This window comes from Pseudorca crassidens, chromosome 5, assembly GCF_039906515.1.
Source record: "Pseudorca crassidens isolate mPseCra1 chromosome 5, mPseCra1.hap1, whole genome shotgun sequence".
Lineage (NCBI taxonomy): Eukaryota > Metazoa > Chordata > Mammalia > Artiodactyla > Delphinidae > Pseudorca > Pseudorca crassidens.
The window spans coordinates 71,686,451-71,708,507 of NC_090300.1; the positions used below are offsets into that span (position 1 = coordinate 71,686,451).

Genomic DNA, 22,057 nt, shown 5'->3' on the forward strand with positions numbered 1-22,057 from the left:
AGTGGCTGTATCGATTTACATTCCCACCAACAGTGCAAGAGGGTTCCCTTTTCTCCACACTCTCTCCAGCATTTATTGTTTGTAGACTTTTTGATGATGGCCATTCTGACAGGTGTGAGGTGATACCTCATTGTAGTTTTGATTTGCATTTCTTTAATAATTAGTGATGTTGAGCAGCTTTTCATGTGCTTCTTGGCCATCTGTGTGTCCTCTTTGGAGAAATGTCTATTGAGGTCTTCTGCCCATTTTTTGATTTGGTTGTTTGTTTCTTTGCTGTTGAGCTGCATGAGCTGTTTATATATTTTGGAGATTAATCCTTTGTCTGTTGATTCATTTGCAAATATTTTCTCCCATTCTGAGGGTTGTCTTTTCGTCTTGTTTATGGTTTCCTTTGCTGTGCAAAAGCTTTTAAGTTTCATTAGGTCCCATTTGCTTATTTTTATTTTCATTTCCACTACTCTAGGAGGTGTGTCAAAAAAGATCTTGCCGTGATTTATGTCAAAGAGAGTTCTTCCTATGTTTTCCTCTAAGAGTTTTATAGCATCCCGTCTTACATTTAGGTCTTTAATCCATTTTGAGTTTATTTTGGTGTATGGTGTTTGGGAGTGTTGTAATTTCATTCTTTTCCATGTAGCTGTCCAGTTTCCCAGCACCAGTTATTGAAGAGGCTGTCTTTTCTCCATTGTATATCCTTGCCTCCTTTGTCATAGATTAGTTGACCATACGTGCGTGGGTTTATCTCTGGGACTGTAACTCTTACATAAATATTCCAAGCAGAAATCTGAGTGACTCCGAGTGAAGGATACTTAAGAAAGTGGGTAAATCTCAAGACAGATTGACTGGTTTCACATCTGAGAGCTCTGTCACTTACTACCCTGAGCACTTCATCTTGTGGAGCTTCAGTTTCCTCATCTGTAAAATATGTGTAAAACATGGGATAATAATTCCACTTAACTCATGAGAATTAAATGAGTAAATATGTGCAAAACACTTAAACACTCTGAGGAACGTAGTAAGACTCAGAGAGAACTTAGTGGTAGTAGCAGAGGAGGAAGAGTGATAGTAGTAGTAGTAACAGCTAAGATTCTTCTCCCAGAGGATTAAAATATGGATGCTAAATAGGGTTCAGACTTTTTTAATCTTGATGGTCACCATTATTTTATTGAAATTGATATGTCTTCAGTTTCATATCACGGTGAGCAAAACTGCCTCCTGTGATAAAACATTAATCACATTTAATCACCTCAGTGTTTTAAGTCGTAATTTCTGATATGGTTTAGACAGATACATTATCAAAGTTATTTTTATATATTTTAAACTCACTTTAAAAACCAGCAAAGCATTATTGATGAATCTTCTAAAGTTACCGTGGTATGCTTTCCATATAGATGGTAAAACCCATCACTAAAGATCTCCATTACTGTGTACTTTCTTCTCTTAGCATTACCATGTCTGCTTAAAAAACTATTAAGACAGGGATTGTTATAGATTGAAACTTTCCTCAAACACAGTTTTGACCCAACTTTAATAAATAACTCCTGGTTCACTTTAAATTAACTGAAACTCTGTGTACTTTTCCCTATTATTTGGATCAAGAATTACTGAATATTAAAATTATACCTTTCTGCTAAGCCCAATGCTTCCTTGGTATGTAATGGTGAGGTCAGGTTTTCTTAGAATTGAGATGCTCTTGATTATAATTTTATTTATTTGTCATTATTACTCAAAGGGAGTACTTAATGAAATCATAGAATTTAAAGTTTATTTTTCCTTAATTGAGCTCTACACAGTGTAATTTAGCTAAATTTGGATTGAGTTCTAGCTTCTCTACGTTTCACACTTCCTGGCTTTTCAAGTACTGTGGCTAATATTTGTTGACACTGTTGTCTACCTGATTAGCCAACTTTGTATTTATTTGTCTCGCCTGCCCTTGTCAGCCTTGGCTGGCGCTTTTAGGGAGCTCTCTCCTAAGTTATGGAATCTTGGACCTCAGAGGAATCTTGACACTTTGTGTCAGAGCATAACACATTCTAGTAAACTCTTTGCAGGCTGTCTTTCTAGGTTGTGGGTTTTAATGCTTTATTTTTACATTTTGTTCATTATAAGGTATGAGTATATGTTACCTCCACTCACTTTCTAGGATCATTTGGAAGACAAAAGAAGTGAACTATTTTATATCTAACAAAACCTGGTTTTGAGAAAAACGTGATGCTGAATACATTCTTAAGGTGAAAAGATGGTGCTTTAATTTAACATTAGAATCCAAATATCTTCTTGACCTCAAATGGAGCCCATTCAATCAATTGTGTTTAATTCTAGCATAAAACAAACCATCATTCTTTGAGGTGAGGCAGGTGGTAGAAGACTAAAAAATGACAAGCATTTCTCCCTCAGGCAGTGCTTGTTTAAAAGTCACTATTCTGCCAATATTTGGGGATAAAAATGTAGTACTGTCTGCTGGAGCATAATCCAATGGATGCTTTGCAAAGCCAGGGTCATGAAGAAAGCTGTTTTCTTTTCCCAGGAGGGGCTTTAGAGCGTTCAGAAAGCTCTTCCATGAAGCCTGAGGTGAAAGGTTATATTAGCTGAGGAAACTATATATGCTGCCTGAAATAATTTGGATTTGTAGGTTTGGTCTGGCAAATCTGTATGAAGAAAAAAAAACCAAAAAAAAAACAGTTATCTCATTTTTTTGAAAGCAATCTCATGGCATTATTTTTACATAGTATTGTAGATGAGAATGGTCATCCCTAGAAAAATGTTAGAACTGGTGCACCATTTACGTTTGATCATCAGATTCAATCTCCTCAATGTTATACAGATTTTACTTTATAGCAAACTAAGGTCCAGGTTGTTTAAGTACGTTGCCCAGGGGTAGATGGCAAATTAGTGGCAGTGTTGGGCCTTAAACCCCATGTTACCCAAGTCTAAGTTCAGAGTTCTTCTGCATTACTAGAATCCATTCACGAATCGAAGGAGCACTGAAGAATGTTTAATTCCCTAGCCTCCTCTAACAGTCAGTCAAGGATTATAAATATAATTTTCTTCAAATGAAATTTGGGCAAGTTATTGTTTCCTGTGACAAGGATCCATTTGAATTGAGGTAAATAAATTGATTATATGTTTCCAAAGTAACCTCTCCTATGCCTGATGGGGTCTGCATTCCCATTTTTTATTAATCTCTTGCCATATATTATTGACTATCGTTGCCATAAATTAGCTATTACAGATAGTAATATCTAAGAAAGGCGAGAAAAAGAACTTATAAAATTTCTCTTACACAGATACATTGGAGGAGAGAGATTTTCAGAAATGCAAATTATATCTATGTTCCTGTTTCATTGCACTGGTCATATGACTTGATTGGAATTCTTTTTTGATGTTAAATTATTTTACAGGAAAGTAATTACAGAGTCAACTTTAAGTAGGTATAAACCCAGGTTTATATTCAATATTAATTCAATGTTAAGTTTTGTTTACAGTGATATATACTGATATACACTATTGCTGAGCTGATGAGAAGAAAATTCAGGCCCACAATATATTCAGAATTTAAGATCATTTAACAATGTAACCCAGGAAGGAAAAATAAAATGAAACTAAAGGAACTGCATTTATATAGTATGCTTTTAAAACAACAACCAGTCAGGAGAAATCCCTATTCTTTATTGCCATTTTAATACTAATCATCAAAACTGAAGAAATAAATCAGTCTGTAGATGACTATGGGTATACGAAAGAACTTACCGGGGGAGAAAAACAAACAACAAGGAAACCCTCTTTCTATATTTGGGAATGGTAGTTATACTTGCTTTTTCCTAATGGTGAAAGCAGGCAGTTTGACATTCAGCCCCTGGTATCCCTACACTTACCATACCAGCTCCATGTTTTAGAACACCCCCCAGAGTGTTCTGTGATTACCCGGAGTATATGAAGTTTCTGTGACCAAGGTGTGTTTTATCTTTTCTGTGGGCAGATCAGCTAGTTTGTGATGAAGTTGAGTACATTTCAGCTACAGATGTTGGTAATTTTCTAGGATCCAGGCAGTGTCTTCTATTTCAAAGTTATTTTGTAGGAAATGAAGCATCTGTTCGAATTCAAAGGAAATCCACTGTTTTACTTTATCAGGCTTATAATAGATATCAGGCAAATCGTGTTCATTTTCACCTTTTATATGTTGTGGAGAAAAGACTGTCTCCTCTTTCAGACATGATAGGGTAGATATATAACACTGTTCATTCATTCACTGAGTCCCTATAGAGTATGTTAAGGTTATTCGAACATCAAGATACCTTATTGTTGGAAAGGGACAATCTACTTCCTATTCCATTTCAAATGTTCTAATAGCTTTTGTTGCATAAGAAACACATGAGACACAGAGGACCCCACAGAGTTCTTCTCAGGGCACTTTTTGGTACTCATACGAGTGTCATGTTTTAACTTTGGAGGCTATTTTACTTGTCGTCATAAATATGCATCTCATTAGCATCCCAGCAAAACACAAATTTCTCCCTTCTCTGTTTATGAAGTAAACAAAGGGTACAGGTACTGCTTCCTTCATCCCGCCAGCTTCACTTTGGTGGAAAAGAAGAAATAAATATTATTCACATTAACCTGGCACAGAGCTACCTTCATAGGCTGCAGAGTTCGCAGTCATGAAAGGGCCCTGTGCTTTGTTTAATGTTCTGCTGCCACCCTTATGAAACTCTTAATAATTTATGAACAAGAGGCCCTGTGTTTTCATTTTGCGATGGGCGCTGTGAATTATTTTGCTGGTCCTACCTACCTAACACTTGTCCTTCTTGGCTATGCTGGTCTGCCCTCTGCCTCTAATTGTACTTTGTCAACACGTCCACTGTCTTCAAATCAAAGAAATAAGCAAATAAGAAACTTTTTTGGTCGTTGTCCACTAAATGCTTTTAAAATTAACTTCAAATGTACGAATTCCTATGGCAGGTTTATGATATAAATTTTTAATAAGGCCATGGAAAGTCTGCAAGAAGATTTCTAATCATACAATTCTTACTTTGGTGGGTTTGTCGCTGTGTGTTTCAGGCTAGTTAATTCAAAGTTAGTGTTGTTTTTATGCGTTTTCTTTTTAAAGCCAATTGAGTATACTACTTAGCTTTTGTTTCTTTAAAGTAAAATTTGAGGAAAGCTTAAAATGAAATATGTTTTTCCATTTTTATCTTGAATAGTCAGCAGCTCTTTGCCCAAACCTGAGAAATCTAATTTTACATTATATAAATTGAGGCGTCAGCCCTGGAAGCAAATCCTATTGGGAAGAAAATATTTCAGCCGAACTTTTTGGGATTAAAAATTTAAAAATTTAATTAAAAATTAAAAAGCATAGCCATCAACACCTATTAATGGCTTGAAATACAGTTTCTGCTTCTTTGGTGCCACCCCGTATGTTCAGTCTCACTGCTGTCCCAGGGACGTCGTCTTTGTACCCCTGAGGTAAATGGAGTTTCCATTTCTCTTATGTCCTTCGAGCAGCACTGAGTGTTTACTCACTGGCTTTTAAAGCTGGGTCCCCAAACTTTTCTCTTTACATTTATTGGAAAAAAAATTCAAAGGGCCATGTTTCTTTGTTCTCCTCCAAGCGCACAATTAGCTGAAGTTCCATTCTGTGTAGCTAGAAGGAGGAGGAAAGGGTTGGCCCAACAGGCTTTTTACTGCCTGTGAGAAAGTGCCTGGCGAATTTCTTTGTCCCCTTTGTCAGGGGCGGCTGCCTCCCTAATTGTACTGCTCTAGGGAAGCACGTGCCTCTGGGAGCATTATCTGATTCCTACAGGACGCTCAGGAGTGCTTTGTATACTGACCCTTAACTTGAACACAAATAATAATTTCAATCCCCTTTCTAGGCTGTTGCCGCAGGCTTGGACACCTAAGAGCTTTCATTCAGCCAGGGGTGTGGACGCCTTCGTCCGGGCCTCAGGTTTTAGTTTTGTCTCTCACAGCTGTCTCACCTGCAGTTTGCCTCACCTGTCAAGAGGGGAAGCTAAAGATGGAGGACAGGCCTAGGAGCTGTGGAAGTCAGAGGGGAGAGAAGGCGAGACTAACAGCTGCTCTTGTCAGCAGGGGGATAAGTGTAAAGAGATTAATAGTTATTTGAAGAGCAAATGGGGACATGGCATTCGGCAGTGGAATGTGAATGCATACATGTAATGGAATGGGCATGCAACCGTTAACATTTAGACAGATGCTCTCTGGACTGAATGGAATGGCAGAGTCCTTTCTCCTCCCCATGTGAAACACTTAAAGTTTAGTAAAATCATTTTCTTATGCTTAAAGTTGAATTAAAATTGTTTTCAAGCATCCATTTCTTTGTGAGTTTGCTCTTCTCTGTAGTTTGACTTAATCTGGGACTCTGTTATGTTTCAGTTGAAGAGCCAGACTTCTCATTTCCTTTATAAAATATGTACCCACAGGACTGCCTTCTTTTTGCTTTTCATTTGTTTTCCTGTTGCTAACTTGAAGAAACAGTGAGGTTTCCACGTGTCAGAAGATTTCACAAAGGGAAAATGGTACACAGGCTGGTGGCCCCTTCTGGAAATGTGTCCAATTTGACTCAGGAATGACTTGAATTATCTTATCAGGCTGACAGGTGTGATGGTGTTGGCAGGGCCCTGGACTTGGAATCGGAAGATTTGGTTTCAAAATCCCTACTCTTTGCTTATTAGCCGATGCTTGAGCAAATCACTTCCCCTCTCTGATAGTAATACAGTAAAGATTTTTTGCCGATGAAATGAGAAGTTAAATCATTCTTCCCATAAACATCTTATTGAATACCTACTTGGTGCCGGTTTTCCTAGAAGAAATAAAACACCTGGCAGAGAAGCTATATGAATTAATGTACTTCTGAATTATTTCAAACATAGAATCTTAATCATAACTAGATGATATTTCTCTTACACATGTTCTACTTTAGAAAATAGTAAACTGCTACAAAGAAAATGAAAAAACAGATGAAAAATTAGGCTGTTTGGATGGTCTGCTAGCATGCAACCTTTTAAAATATATAGTTGCCTCTCCCTATCCCTGCTACTCATTTCCCTCCAGTCTTCATGAACCCAGTCCCTGGGGGCAAATCGGTACCCTGAGACAGAATTTAGAATGATGACTAAAAGGAAATTTGGAGGACAACTGATTTTTCTCAGTAAACAACAATTTGATGCTTAAGTCTCCTCTAGAACGTATCTATCTAGTGGTCTTTTTCATTCTGAATACCAGGACAGAAGAAGAAGAAGAAAAAAAGAGTAGCAGTCAGTATTCATTTATTTTAAAGAATTCATAAGCAGCTACAGAGCACTGGCACTCTTGCCCAGTTCGCGAATGAGCACATAATCCACTTTCAAATGCTCTCGGGGAGACCGCAGTCTCCAAAGGTTGCCCGTGAAGCTGTGTGAACTGTGCAGGTCATTACAAAACATACACACACCTGGGGTTTCTCTTGGAGTTTCGAACTATGCATGACAAATCGGTCATTTTCCCTTGAGCGTGAAGTGTTGCAGACGTGAGGTGGAACTCTGTAGAAGGCACTCACCAAATGATGCCTTTTTGGCAGCAAGGATCTGCAGCTTAAATGGCTAACGTGGGGGGGTTTCTGGGTGTCCCGCAGCCACAGTACACGAACCTGGGGCTCCTGAACAGCATGGACCAGCAGATCCAGAACGGCTCCTCGTCCACCAGTCCCTACAACACAGACCACGCCCAGAATAGCGTCACGGCGCCCTCGCCCTACGCACAGCCCAGCTCCACCTTCGACGCCCTCTCGCCTTCGCCCGCCATCCCCTCCAACACCGACTACCCGGGCCCACACAGCTTTGATGTGTCCTTCCAGCAGTCCAGCACCGCCAAGTCCGCCACCTGGACGGTAAGAGCACCGGGCACCCATGTGTCCTTGAACCTGATCCCCAAGTACAAGGGTCTTCTCCATCACCCCTCCCCCACCCCGGCTCTCTCCCCCATCAAAGCTTAGAGCTCCATATTGAATGGTGCAAAATTTCTCCCAGTCCTCTAAGGACATTTTGGTTTGAAATATTCAACACTGACCCAGAGACAGAGAAGGTGCCATTTAGTAGGAACAGCCCTGATCTGGGAACCAAACTGCGTTCTGGCTGGCTCCTAACAATTTCAGTTGATGCGTTCTAGCCTGCCTCACACTGTTGGGAGGTCCTTTGTGTGAAGGATTTTTTTTGGAAAAACGTAAAGCATTACGCCAATGGAAAATACCGTAATCATAGGATATGTGTTTGCAGTCTGCAGAATGTAGGCGTTACCAGTCTCATTATTTTGAAAAAGTAAATGACCCAGTAAGGTGCGATTTAAAAAAAAAAAAGAATAAAATCACAAACACAGTGTAAAAAGAAATTAAGATCTCATCTATTAAGGAAGGGTTAAATTTGTGCATGTGGGTTCTATAACATGAACCATAATTTATTGATACATATATATCTATTACCTGTAGAAGCAAGTTTCCCTCCCAAAATCCTCCTAAACTACACATTAGGGGCCTAAATTAGCTTCAAAGAGATTCTGATGAAAAATGTTGAAAAAAATCTTATGTATAACTTTTCTAAGAAAACATGGAAATACTTTTAAAAATTAAAAAAGCTACAAGAATGTTGATTCTATTTCAGAGTTTATTTTATTATAACATGAATAAAGCTTAAATATAAGGGAGGAAACCTATAAGACTGGTTTTAACTGGTTGATCAAAGAATGCCCAAGACCAAAGTGACACACATTTTGTCAAAGAATTTAATGTTTGCTGAGATTATAGAAATGCTTCCAAACGTCATCGTCTTGTTGAGAAGTAGCTTTCAAATTGTTTTAACAGATTTTTCCCTCTTTGGCAAATAGGTTTCTTTGGAAATCATTTCTGTTTGTATGTTACAGTATCCAGGCTTTTCTCCAGTTGTACAGTTTATAAAATAATCTGCATTAGTAACACTAAATTCCAACATAATTTCACATGTGTCCCCTCATTTTGACCTCACTTTTTTTGTGAGCTAGGTAGGGCACATTTCACAACTCCCATTTTACTAGTGAGGAAAGCTGAAAAACATGGGGATTCGGTGGCACCCCTAAAGTTACAGAGACTTTTGTGTAGCTGGTCCTATTTCTGATTCTGCCACCCTCCTCCCACTAGATTATGTCCTTTCTTTTTCTTTTCACCATTTCACGTCAGGATGTCCCATAATTGTCTAAAAATTTATCTTAGCGCGTTTCTTCCATAGTTTGAGAAGCGGTTCTGTCATGGTTCGTATTTCAACCATAAAGTAGAAGTGTTAGCTTAAAACTTGATCTCTCTTCCATGTGCTTTTTTTAGTCAATTGTGTCATACTATTTAGTCTCTTTTATATTAATAATTGTGGAGGTGGACACTCCAGGTGAGTAAACTTAGAGTAAACTTAAAGATATATTGGTTGATTGATCCAAGTAATATCTTGCTGAAGAAGCACTAAAATAACCATTTTATAAATGGATCACTGATGTGTTTTTGAATAGGAGTCACACCAACTGGATGTTTACAATCACTGAACTTCAAAGCTAACAGTTTTTCATCTGACATTTGCAGAGCTCTACTATATTAAGAGTGAGCACATCTGAGGGATAATGGGCATGTTGGGGCCACTAAATGAAGAATCACTGCCCTCCTAAAATGGCTTAAGAACCTTGGGGATGGAGCATGATGGAACATCAATCTTTCTTCCTCCCCCCTCCCTCCCCACCTCCTCATACAGAAGTCTTAACGCTTTTTTTCAGTTTTAGTGCAGTTCTGAACCATCTTCCATCAAGTCCCCTCTCTCAGAGAGGTACACTGTCTCAAAAAAAAAAAAACGGTTGGGGATACCTACATAAGTGGTAGGTTAAATGTAAAGAAAATGGGGCTGCCCTGGTGGTGCAGTGGTTAGGAATCCGCCTGCCAGTGCAGGGGACACAGGTTCAAGCCCTGGTCCAGGAAGATCCCACGTGCCACAGGGCAACTGAGCCCGTGTGCCACAACTACTGAGCCTGTGCTCTAGGGCCTGCAAGCCACAACTACTGAGCCTGTGAGCCACAACTGCTGAGCCTGTATGCCACAACTACTGAAGGCCGCGCCTAGAGCCCATCCTCCACAACAAGAGAAGCCACTGAAATGAGAAGCCCGTGCACCGCAACGAAGAGTAGCCCCCGCTTGCCACAACTACAGAAAGCCAGCACGAAGCAACAAAGACCCAATGCAGCCAAAAATAAATAAATAAATAAACAAATTAATTAATAAAAAAAAGTAAAGAGGGGCTTCCCTGGTGGCGCAGTGGTTGAGAGTCCGCCTGCCGATGCAGGAGACACGGGTTCGTGCCCCAGTCCGGGAAGATCCCACGTGCCGCGGAGCGGCTGGACCCGTGAGCCATGGCTGCTGAGCCTGCGCGTCCGGAGCCTGTGCTCCTCAACTGGAGAGGCCACAACAGTGAGAGGCCCGCATATCACAAAAAAAAATAAAATAAAAAGTAAAGAAAACGTTTTGTAGAGTACCCTAGTAAAATTTCCTTACATGTGACAGCAGTGGTATCAGGACCCTGAAAAAGGGGTGGGCACTGTGGTGATGGGAAAGAGCATCTCTTGAGAGCCAGAAAATCTGGATTCTCACTGTGATCATCCTCGTGACCTGAGCCAAGTTACTTCATCTTTCTAGAATTCAGTCTGTGCCTCTGATGAGGATGAATGGGGTGAAAACTACTTCTTCTTTTCCTTAAGATGAGATAGTATTATTAATCAACATAGTTTTTAGAAGAACTTAGCTTCTAATCAGTTCATTTGCCTGCCATTAATAAGTGACCTTGGTTAAGCTGGTTTGCCTTTCTTGGGTTTCTGTTCAGTTGTCTACGGTGTATGCTATAGATATTACAGAATAAAATGATTGAATTAGATGTCCATTCCATCCTACTAGCGTATCACATGGTATTTATATTTTTATTCATGTTCTTTCTTGTTCGCAATTAGACTTATTTTAGGCCCAGCTACATTTCATCTAAATCCAGCACATTTGAACCCTTGTTTGAGTAACTCCTGAGATCACCTAAAAATATGTAAATTCTTAACCATGGACACCAGTGTCTTATACATAGCAGCACCTAGCTCTTCGAGGCAAATTATATATCCTCACACTTATACACAGACCTCACATTTTTAAGTGTTCTCCCGTGCGACTTGGAGCCTCAGAACCGAAGCTGTTACCCCGTTTTAGAAATGAGGAAACTTCGAGAAGTAAAGGTTACATGGCTGATTACCAGCCAAGGAAATAGAGGAACCCAGGCCTCCCTCCTTCCCAGGTCAAGTCTCTCCACCATCTTATCTAGACTGTCTTTCTCTTGATTGACAGAAGGCGATACAGACACTCGCAGGCCCTGTGTAGTATGGAGTGAAGCCACCTGACAAAGGACAGATTTTTTTTGTTTTTTTTTTCTTTTGCGGTACGCGGGCCTCTCACTGTTGTGGCCTCACAGGCTCCGGATGCGCAGGCTCAGCAGCCATGGCTCACGGGCCCAGCCGCTCCGCAGCACGTGGGATCCTCCCGGACCGGGGTGTGAACCGCGTCCCCTGCACTGGCAGGCAGACTCTCAACCACTGCGCCACCAGGGAAGCCCCAAAGGATAGTTTTTATGCTACATTATACAACACCTATTTCTTAGGCATCTGTGCATTTTAAAGCAATTTTTCAAAATAAAAACACTATATTTTAAAAACTGCCCACAAACTGGAAGCAGCAAAAGCAGCTGTCATTAGGAAGGGTCACATGTACCTCATATTCTTCTGGTAATTCTTTAGTAAAAATTTTGTTAGTACCATTTTATCACTTGTCATCCTTTTGTGTCGTTTGCTCTTTTAATTTCTGGTTTTACTAAGAGTCACTGCGAAAATATAATTAATATATTTAAAGTATATACACATATTTCCTTTGTTTTCTCTGTTTCCAATAATGAATGTGTGTTCCCAGTTCCATAAAAATATGGTATCTATTTTAAAATTCTTCCAATGAAATGAAGTGAAGAGCAATGACATTCTTCCATAGTCTCTCTTTCACACACACACACACACACACACACACACACACACACACACACACACAGTCACACCCAACCTAACACAGAATTTAGGGCTTGGGTTTCAGATTTTCTTCTTATTTCCACAGTGTAATTGTTACTTACTGATAGAGGCCTAACATTTACTATAATAAAGTGCTGGTCTAGCATTATAGCTGGAACTCATCAGCCACAGGCCAGTTGACAGTATGGTACTTTGGAAATGGCAAGAAACTTAGGTGCAGATTTCAACCCTGAAATTTACTAGCAGCATCTGGGACCTGCTCAGAGAGTTCAATCTCTTTGAACTTGACGTTTTCCGCCTACAAATAGGGATGTTCATACTTTCTTTATCGTGAGGATTACATGCCACATGTAGGTGCACGTATCAGCACCTGGCTAGTCATAGGCATACATGTGTTTACTGAGTCTGAATTTGAATCCCTTTGCTTCACGAGCTTATTATAGTTTTGTTGAGGGTTCAGTTACGCCGCAAGTAATAATTTGAGAGAATGCAAAACAAAATGTCTTCTACTTTTGTTTTTTCTTAGTGCTTTTGGGCTATTAGCATGCATACTCCAGCCCCACAGGACTGTGATATTATCCACTACTCAAATATGTGAATAGTTGGCATAGGATGATATCAGGCCCTCCCATATGCAGACTTCTGCAGGTTGGCCAGGCTGCTTTCCTAAGTCTGTCCAAGCAGATATAGGCTCTCCTTGCTGGCACTAGGAAAGGTCTTTTCCAGCTTTAAGAACCTGTTGAATTCCAGCATTTATTTCTCATTTATGGGGATGTCCTTTTTTTTTTTTTTTTTAATTCTCCATGTTAAATAAAGAATAGCAGTGGTTTTGTGGTGGCAAAAGTACTGGAGGCAACTTACACACTCGCCAGTTGGGAACTGGTTCCATAAATTGTGGCATATCCACATGACAGAATACTCGATGGCCATTCCGAAGAATCATAGGTACCGATCTGGAATGCTTTTGGAGTTGCTGCTGAGGATGAGATAAGCCTTCTACGGCACCTACTTGAGCTTTGAGAGGACTGGTAAGGACACTACTTCTGCGGGCAAAGTACTTTCTTTTGCTGGACTCCAGGGACAAGGCTTTTTTTGTGTGTGAATATAGATCAATCCGTCTTGATTGTCAGTGTCACACACCTTTGACAGTTTGAGAGCTGTTTTCTCCACAACCCAGGACACACAGTATAATCTGTGTGCAAATACTGGGAAAATCCTCAGGTTAGTGTTTTTCTGTTGTGCTCTCCGTCTGAGATAATGACCCTGGACTTTGGACATACATCCCTTTTTGCTCTTGTGATTTTTTTCCCTTCATAGATGTCAAGGTCTTGTAGTGCAGGCACCTGGACCTAGTGCTCAGAGCCATGTCCAGCTTATAATAGGCCCTTAGTAAATATGAAAAAACTTATTTTTCTCCTCGTGGCCAAAGGAAATAATTGCAGTCCCAAGCAGTATCCCTCCATTCTGACCTTGACTGTTAACTGTCCATTAATTCGATGCCATTTGCCTCCACCCGTGATTTAGAGAGCCCTCTTTGCCTTTCCTAATCATGCCAGCCTCATGTCGTGTTCAGAGCTTTGAAGATTCTGACTTGAGCAAGTGGAGATTAGGGAGGTGGCATTTGAAAGGGGAACAGCCAGTTCTCCGGAGAGTTTCATTGATCCCAGCATATCGGGTCTTGCAAGCTCGCTCCCCTTGGCTCTTCCACAGGCGAGCTGAGATGCCTGCCTGTGGCCCACCCTCCCTGTCATCAGGTTACCTGTAATGTAAGACTTCCAGAAGAAGGCTGCCAGCTCTGCAGAAATCTAATGCAAGCCAGCCCATTGCGTGGCCCTCTGGAATTTGGGGACTCTTAAGAATAGCCCATCAAAGGACATGATGTACAGACAAACTTTTCCATGGTGAATATGATTTATCAGCTTCCTTGCACAAAGGAAACGCTTCTCTCACCAACGCTTGAGCCTTTACTGGGGCTGGTCTTAACTGAGTGGCTGTTAGGTTTCATTGCTGAGGGACAGAAGTCAGTAGACTTATCTCTTGCCAGTGGTACATTTGTTAATCATAATAAGGTTATTTTCACTTCTTGCCAGAGCTATCCTCTAAATCTCCAGAGATACATAAAGAAGTGTCGTTTTGTGCTCCTCCCATGATCAAGAAAATAATAACATTGAGCATTGTCACCTGTTATCCAAGCTATTTCTTAGTTGACGAGAGTATTGAGGAAGAATGCCCTAAATAAAGGGTTTGGAGATTCTTGGGGACGGTTCATGTTACTTATTTAACTCTAGGTTTTGGACTTTAAAGTGAATTTCAATTGTAAGCCATGCTGTAGGGGTGTTGTCCCCACATCCAGAGCAGAATAACTTAGCAAGTTTGCCCTAACTTGTTTAAATTAACTCTAGGTTAATGTATTCGTGATAAGGCGGTTTCACCTAATCCGATGTTTAGGGCCCTCCCAGACTGTGCTCAGTGATTTCCTGAATCCATGGTAGAGTTTCCATTTAAAGGAAAAAAAATTTATATTTATTTATTTATTGCATGTAATGTTACGAGAACTGACCACTGATTAAGAAGAAATAAATAGCAAATTTAACTAAAGTCGCCTTTCTGTTCCTTCTCCTTCACTTATATTATTTTTCATAGTAGTCAGTTTCATTTTGTAGATATTACCAGCCACTTGGTATTTTGTTTTTCCACTGTGGCTTTGGTTTCCCAGAAGGGTGGATTATTATGAGGAGGATTGTGGTATAAATAAATTACCATGGAAATTTCCATCAAGAGCAGGGATCTGATCATCAGGCCCATTTCCCTAAAAAATCACTTCCACTAATAATGGACTGCGTTGAAGGTGGCAAACCCAAATATCTGTGGCACTAGGGGGTAGTGTAAATGAGTCAAATGGTGGGGATGGGGACAGTGGCAAAATGAGCTTACACACCTTCTCTGCAAGGGAATCTGCTCTGCAACTCCACCCTGGTGTCATGGGGGAAGGTAGGGCTGGAGTTAAAAGATGAATTTTTCAAGAGCATCTGGAAACCTGGATTTGCATGTAATATCTCCAGATCTTTAAGTGATATATTCATTTAAAAAAAAAAAAGTTGTAAAACCCACAGACCAAACAAAACAATAGTCAGACTGAAGGCTGTCTTTGCAGTATATTTAACAGTGACAAGGGACAGTTCCTTAAAATTTAAATAAAATAACTGGAAACTAGAGCAAGCATCTAAGGGGAAAGTTATGAATAAATATATTCCATTTGGAAATAATAATTCTCTGTTCCTTTCAAAAGTCCTATAGATTGACTGCACCCTCCCACCCCCTGCAATAAACTAAGCAATACATTATCAAAGTAGATCTTTCTCAGTTTGTTTTCATGCAGTTAATGACCTTCCTACCTTCATATTCCTATAAAATTTATTTTATAAAATATAATGATCTGCGTGTTGGATCCTTGGCATAAGGAAAGAATCTTCTTTGTTTGTTTTGTTTTATTTATTTTTTTATTTTTAAAATTTTTATTTATTTATTTACTTAGTTATTTATTTTTGGCTGCATTGGGTCTTCGTTGCTGTGTGCGGGCTTTCTCTAGTTGGGGCAAACAGGGGCTACTCTTCGTTGCGATGCGCAGGCTTCTCCTTACGGTGGATTCTCTTGTTGCAGAGCACAGGGTCTAGGCACGCAGGCTTCAATAGTTGTGGTGCACGGGCTCAGTCGTTGTGGCTCATGGGCTCTAGAGCACAGGCTTAGTAGTCGTGGCGCATGGGCTTAGTTGCCCCACCGCATGTGGGATCTTCGCGGACCAGGGCTCGAACCGCTTCCTCTGCATTGGCAGGCGGATTCTAACACTGCCACCAAGGAAACCCTGTTTTGTTTTAATACTTAGAGAATTAATACTTAGAGAATTTATGAAACTCCATAACTTAACTAAAATTGGCCAAAGCTGTACCCAGAAAAGGCAGTGAGATTGAAAGTGCTTTGAATCAGTTTTCTCAGCTCACTAACCAGTGGCTCATTTGTAATTAGCACGTAGAGGGTGTGGCAGAACAAAAATCACCAGAAAATTGAGGTATAGACAGAGAATAATGTCATTGTATTTTTCTTGAGCCATTAAAAAAATACTATATATCATTCAGTTTGACAGAGATTTCTTCAAGTCAGCCCTGAATGATGGGTGTCATTTATTGCTCTCAGTGTCTTCCCATATGTGAGCTTTACACCTTCTCCTGTTTTCATTCCCTGATGTTAACCATTTCCATAGTGTGATCAAGTCTTGTAACTGTCCCCACCCCCTCTGGTGGAGAAGGGAATATGTATTTTTCTCATGAGAGGTATTTAGCAATCAGCTGTCATGTCATGGGTAAAAGCAACTACATATGAAATAAATCCTCATGGTTTTATAGCAGCAGCAATTAGTATGTCTGTTAGGTCACTGGAGCCTGAAGGAGGCATGAGATAACATAGCTTTCTGTTCAACAGCTTCTAATTTTTTGAAATTAAAGTTTATTGTAGAACAGAAAGGAAAATCTTAGACTCTTTGAAGCCCTGCAGATGTTTTGTAGACGTGGAATTGTTTTTAGAACAAGGGGTCCTGTAATTAGGTACACAGGGGCCTAAAGGTACTGATCTTAGCAGCCATCTCTCCTGTGGTTTTTAATAAAGATTACGACCCCATCATCAGGCTGCCCTCAGCTGAAATTTAAAGGAAATTGAGAGTAGCCAGAGACCCTAGGTCTAATTTACTGTGAGGTGAATTAGGGAGGGATTCTCACTTTATAAATAGAATCAGCCTTCTCATTTCACTTTGAATCTAATAATGAAGACTCATGATTTCTTGGTTAAAAAAATAAAACAGTATAATTTGCCACCTTGTTATTTTATGAGAAGGGTCTGAAGAATTGGAATGTAATTTCTAATTGTTTTATGCAGAGTTAATTCTGTGTCTTCAAGTTCATCAAACAGGTGTTCTTTTGTGGGTTACTCATTTAGTTTGTATTTTTGTTTTCCTCTTTATGCTGTTTTATGCTGCACTAAATCTTGTAGAAAATATAACAAATAAGATGAGGACACCATTTCAAAAGACTCTTCTTTTACTTGGAGTGGTTTCCAAGTTGTATTAATTCAAAACAATAATGATTGCTTACTTAAGGATCCTCATTTGAATTTGAGAAGTCATCTGACAGGCTCCTGAAGAGTGTGGCTCATTAAGTAGAGCACAGAACTCAGAAGGACAACTTGTGGGCTCTAAAAAACTCTGATCTGGGGCAAGTGACTCTGTTTGTGCTCATCTGTTAAATGGGTATTGTAATATTTACTTGGTAGGATTGCTGTGAGGCTTAATTAAAATTTACAAAGTACTTTGGGAGCCTGAGAGGTGAAACTCTAAAAACACAGTATGTTATTATCTTAGGATCCTGCATTTTTGTTTTTAGATTTACCTGCATGAATAGTACATCATATCCATGCTTACAATTCAGGCAGTTTTTCAAGGTTTTCCATTTATAAGCAGACATGAAATGAAACAGTATAGATCTATAAGTCCCTAGAAATAAATGTAGGGTAAATATATATGTTTGCATATGTGTGTACTTTTTTTTCTAATGTAAAATAATTTCTTCTTAAAACATGTTTAATTAGATCCTGTAATTGTTAATCAGATAATTTTTTTCTTAGAGTCTCAGTGCTTTATTGGTAATATTTCAGCAAACCAGTAACAGAGTTTTAAATTGTGATCATTTTGACTAGGTCATTAGGAGAAAAATTTACTTTTTATTAAAAATGCAAAAATACATACATGTATTTATATAAATACAAATATTTTACGCTTGTTGAGTAACAAAGGAGTTAATTTACTATAATTTGGGCTTCAAAGCTATTCCTTCTTTCTCTCTCCCCCTTTGCTTACTTTTTTCCTTCTACTCTATCTGTTAATTTGAGATTTTATGAATCTAGAACCCTAACATTAAACATTATAAATTGCCTATCTCTCTCTTTTTTTTTTTTTTTACTACTTTGTATTCTTGGAAAAGCAAATTTCATTTTCCCATAAGAACAATGTTATAATTATAGATTACGTTTCTGAACAAGAAATTGTCATCAAGTAAGCCATAGATATGATTAACTGTATGTCATAAAAGCAAAGTTCTATAAGCTACGGTAATTGTTTAAAACAGCAAAATGATTCTCATAGTTCTATAAAATTTGCTTAAATGTCTTGTATGCCTTGACATATGTGTGTTAAGTGTGTGTTAAGTTTACTTATAAAATCCTAACAGTTCTTTTTATAAACTTGACTTATCTAACACTGATATGCTATTGTAATAAACATTTAAATTAACATTTGACAGACCAGAATTTTGATGCATTTGATATGTAACGATTTGAGAAGCCTATGTTTCTCAAAATAGGGGAATTAGAATGAATAGTTACAAAATGTATTCCTTTTGCTAAGAATTATATTCAAAAAATTTCTGTAGTATAGACCATTATTTATTTTAAGACAGTGAATCAATTTTAAAAGATATTATTACCAATTTTGCACTTAAGAAAAGAAAAGAAAAACTGGATCCTTTTGAATTTGAAAATAGAGTTTTGGTGTGTGTTTACTATCCCTGCCTGCCACCGCACTCTCCAGAGTGGAATGGTCTTGAGAGGAAAAGTTTCCCCCAAAGCAGCTGGTTATGAGAAAGGCTAGGAGTGCTACTGGAGAGAGTTCTATTCCTTTGCATTAGTGATTGATAGTGGAGGTGTTAGAGGACACAAATTGTGTATTAGACCCAGGGTTTGGTGTTTCCCTCTAAACACTATCAATTCAAGTTTATCACCTACCCTCACTCTTCCAACCTTTCTGTATGAAACAATGGAATTAGTGGGGAAGGCCTTTGGGAAATGGTGTTTAGTTGGTAATTAGATAAAGCAGATTGCCCAACATGTAAAATACAAAGCATTTTCATAATAGAAATTTGGAATAACTTTTTTGTACTTCCGATGCATAGGAAATGTCTCCTGTTGTGATAATTAATAATTCCTTTTCTGAACTAATCCACATAGATAAGTAACCTCTTTTTCCTTTACTTATTCTCACGCCTAGCATATGTTGAAGTTATGCATGTATAAATAAATGCACACTCCTTTTAAATGCTTTAGTCTAACTTTATTCCCTTTGAGTTTAGGAAGACACTTGGCAAATAACTATTTTAATTAGCCTTTCAAGAGAAAATCATCAGCCTCTAAAAGTTACCATGGATAACTCATTCTTTAGGCTTATATTGTCCTTTCATAATATTCACTGGTAATGGATTATGTTTTATGTTTATCTTCAAAGACTACAGCTTACACTTTTGTATATAATTGTAACAAAGGCATATCTTGCAGGTATTTATATTTTATGTCTGAGAATCATCATATAATTTAACAAATAGTAACTCATTCATGAACATTTTGGTGCAAAAGTTGGAATGACAAGTGATGAGGAACTTGAGATCTAGGGAAGAAAAGATGTCTCATTCAGCAGCAGAACCAGAAGAAAATATAGACTTCTTCCTGTCTAGTTTCCTACTCATGAAACAATTAAATATTAGCTATTTGTATAAGTTTCTATAATGTATTCATATTTCAGAATTGATTTCTTGCCTAGCACTCCACAGTTCTCAGCTATAATGCTTTTCTTTGCATAAAAAATTTAGACATAGGTGTTACAAGGTGTAAGAATTGTGCTGGGAACAGTCTTTTTGTTAAGTTTTCATGGAATCTTCTCTCAGCCTTCACCCAAGTGTAATTATCCTCTTAGATACTTTGGGATTAAGAGTGGGAATAGAGAGAGGATACTCAAAAGAAAGAACAGGAGAGAGAGGAAGTGAAATGGTTTCTAAGAAAGTAGTGAGTGGATCCTTCTTTAAAGGAAAATGTGTACACTCTGAATTTGTAAGTTCAATGTTTTCTAAGACACTTTTGTAGTCCTGATAGTGTATTTTCATGATATGGACTTCTACTTTGAGGAAAAGAGCCAAACCAATTCAAATGGAATGTTCAAATTCAGTCTAAAATCTTCACTTCATTGATTACTGCATTCGATAGTCTACTGGATGTTTTTCTTTGACGTATAAGAAAATACCTCTTATTTACTTTAGTTGTCTTTTTAGGAGCGCTGACTAAGCTATGTCAGAAAAGGAGAGGAATGGGGACTTCTTACTTTCTTTTGCCTAGCAAGTCTTATTTCTTTTTGAGAACTAGGCACTTACTTTAAAATTTACACAATACTAGATGGTCTTAGTCAATAAATATACTGTAAGTAAATATAATTCTATATACTTTTCTAAAATGCTTTGAAATTTCCTGGAAAGAAAATCTCTATAATTATCTGCTTGTGTTTTAGTAAAATAAAATTAAGCAATAAAATTTTAAGGCCCTTTTCCCAGGATAGTAATGATGGTTTTATTTTGACAGATGTGAGGTTTAACTCGTTAGTTGGTGCCACAATGTAATAATTGAAACCGTATCTTCATGTAGAAGCATTTTTAAATTTTATACATTCTTTCTACCTGTTAGAAGTATTCTTTTATTACAGTTACTTTTGAATATAAGTTTTCCTTCCAACTAACTCAGAACACAGCCTAACTTCAAAGAACTTAGGTTGGATTCTGACATTCATCCTGTTTGCCTTTGAGGATCCTAGTAGGTATCCACATATATATAGAAATGACCAGAGCTACTTGGATAGCTTTTGTCGCTGGTCTCAATAAAAGCGTCAGCCATGCTCAGCACATGGAGAACGCTTCAAGACAAGTTAATTAGAAGCAAGGGATTTTTCTTTTTTTAATTGGTTAGAAAATTTGTTTTGAAGTTGTCACTTGGGCATATGCTTGTGGGGCATAGATCAGCTCTTAACGTATTGCTTTCTTAATTTGTTTGGCATTAGAATTTAGGCTTCAGAAACCAAAAATAATAATAATACTTTGAAACATTTAAGCAGAAGAGGGAATGATCTTTTTTCCATAAATTCCTGATTTAAAATGAAAATATTATTTCAACTGCTAAATTACAATGAGATGTGATATAAAATATATAACCCTGTAAAATATGAGAGATACTTACAAGTGTATCTGTTTTAGTTACCTTGCAAGACTGAAAGTTACAAATATTGTGACCTATCTTAGCGCTTACCCATCCAACAAAGCTTTGCCTTTTCCTGAAAGAAGGGACTGTGGTTCTTGTACTAAAGAACAAGCAAAAGTGCCTAAGGAGGCAGAGTGGTGAGTGGAAAGAATTCAGGATTGGTGGTCAGATAGACCTGGGGTTGAATTCCACCTCTTTCTATCTACGTTGCCTTGGGCAGGACACTGTCTCCAGGGCAGTTTCTTCAACCCTAAAATGGGGATAATACATCTTTAGGTAGCAGAGTTATTGATAGGATTAGACATAATGAATGTACAGTGCATAACAGTGCCTGGTAAATGGTGATTTTTATTAGGATGAATCATGAATTTAGGATTCGAATTTGGACTAAACCTGCCCTTCTCACAGATGCATCAGGAACTGCAGTAGGGAATCCAATCTATGGAGTACCTCTAGCTTCTGATGCCTTCCACGATGTGGAAGAGGTGATATATTAGAACAGTCCTTTAAAACTTTTACCCCAATTAGGAGCAGGGCAAAATGAATGTCTGCCTCGGGCATCCTGAGGCTATAATCTGAAGGGTTCCATAGAAAAAATATAATTTGTTTATTTTTTTGTAAAACTTGTTTCAATTTTGCATTTTAATACAAATATACATTTAAATATATTTATCTCCCTCTTTTAAAAAGCATCGTTAAAATTAAAATTCCAGGAAGATGAGTAATATTTATCTTGTGAGTTTGAGTTACACTCAGGCACACTGCCATTTATATTTCTGACGTACAAGTACCTTAACCATTTAAGTGGCACAATTTTGAGACACATTGATTTGCTCTGAGACAGAGCCCT

The 22,057-nt window shown here is 38.3% G+C and overlaps 1 protein-coding gene across 4 annotated transcripts in view; it reads left to right on the forward strand.

Annotated features, from left to right (window-relative positions):
* The window catches only part of TP63 (tumor protein p63), a 270,557-nt gene that overhangs the window by 132,750 nt on the left and 115,750 nt on the right, over positions 1-22,057 (forward strand). For all 4 annotated transcript variants that reach the window (XM_067738400.1, XM_067738402.1, XM_067738404.1 and 1 more), the window contains one exon: positions 7,625-7,879. In XM_067738400.1, the coding sequence (XP_067594501.1) occupies positions 7,625-7,879 (255 nt within the window). The remainder of the gene's footprint in view (positions 1-7,624; positions 7,880-22,057) is intronic.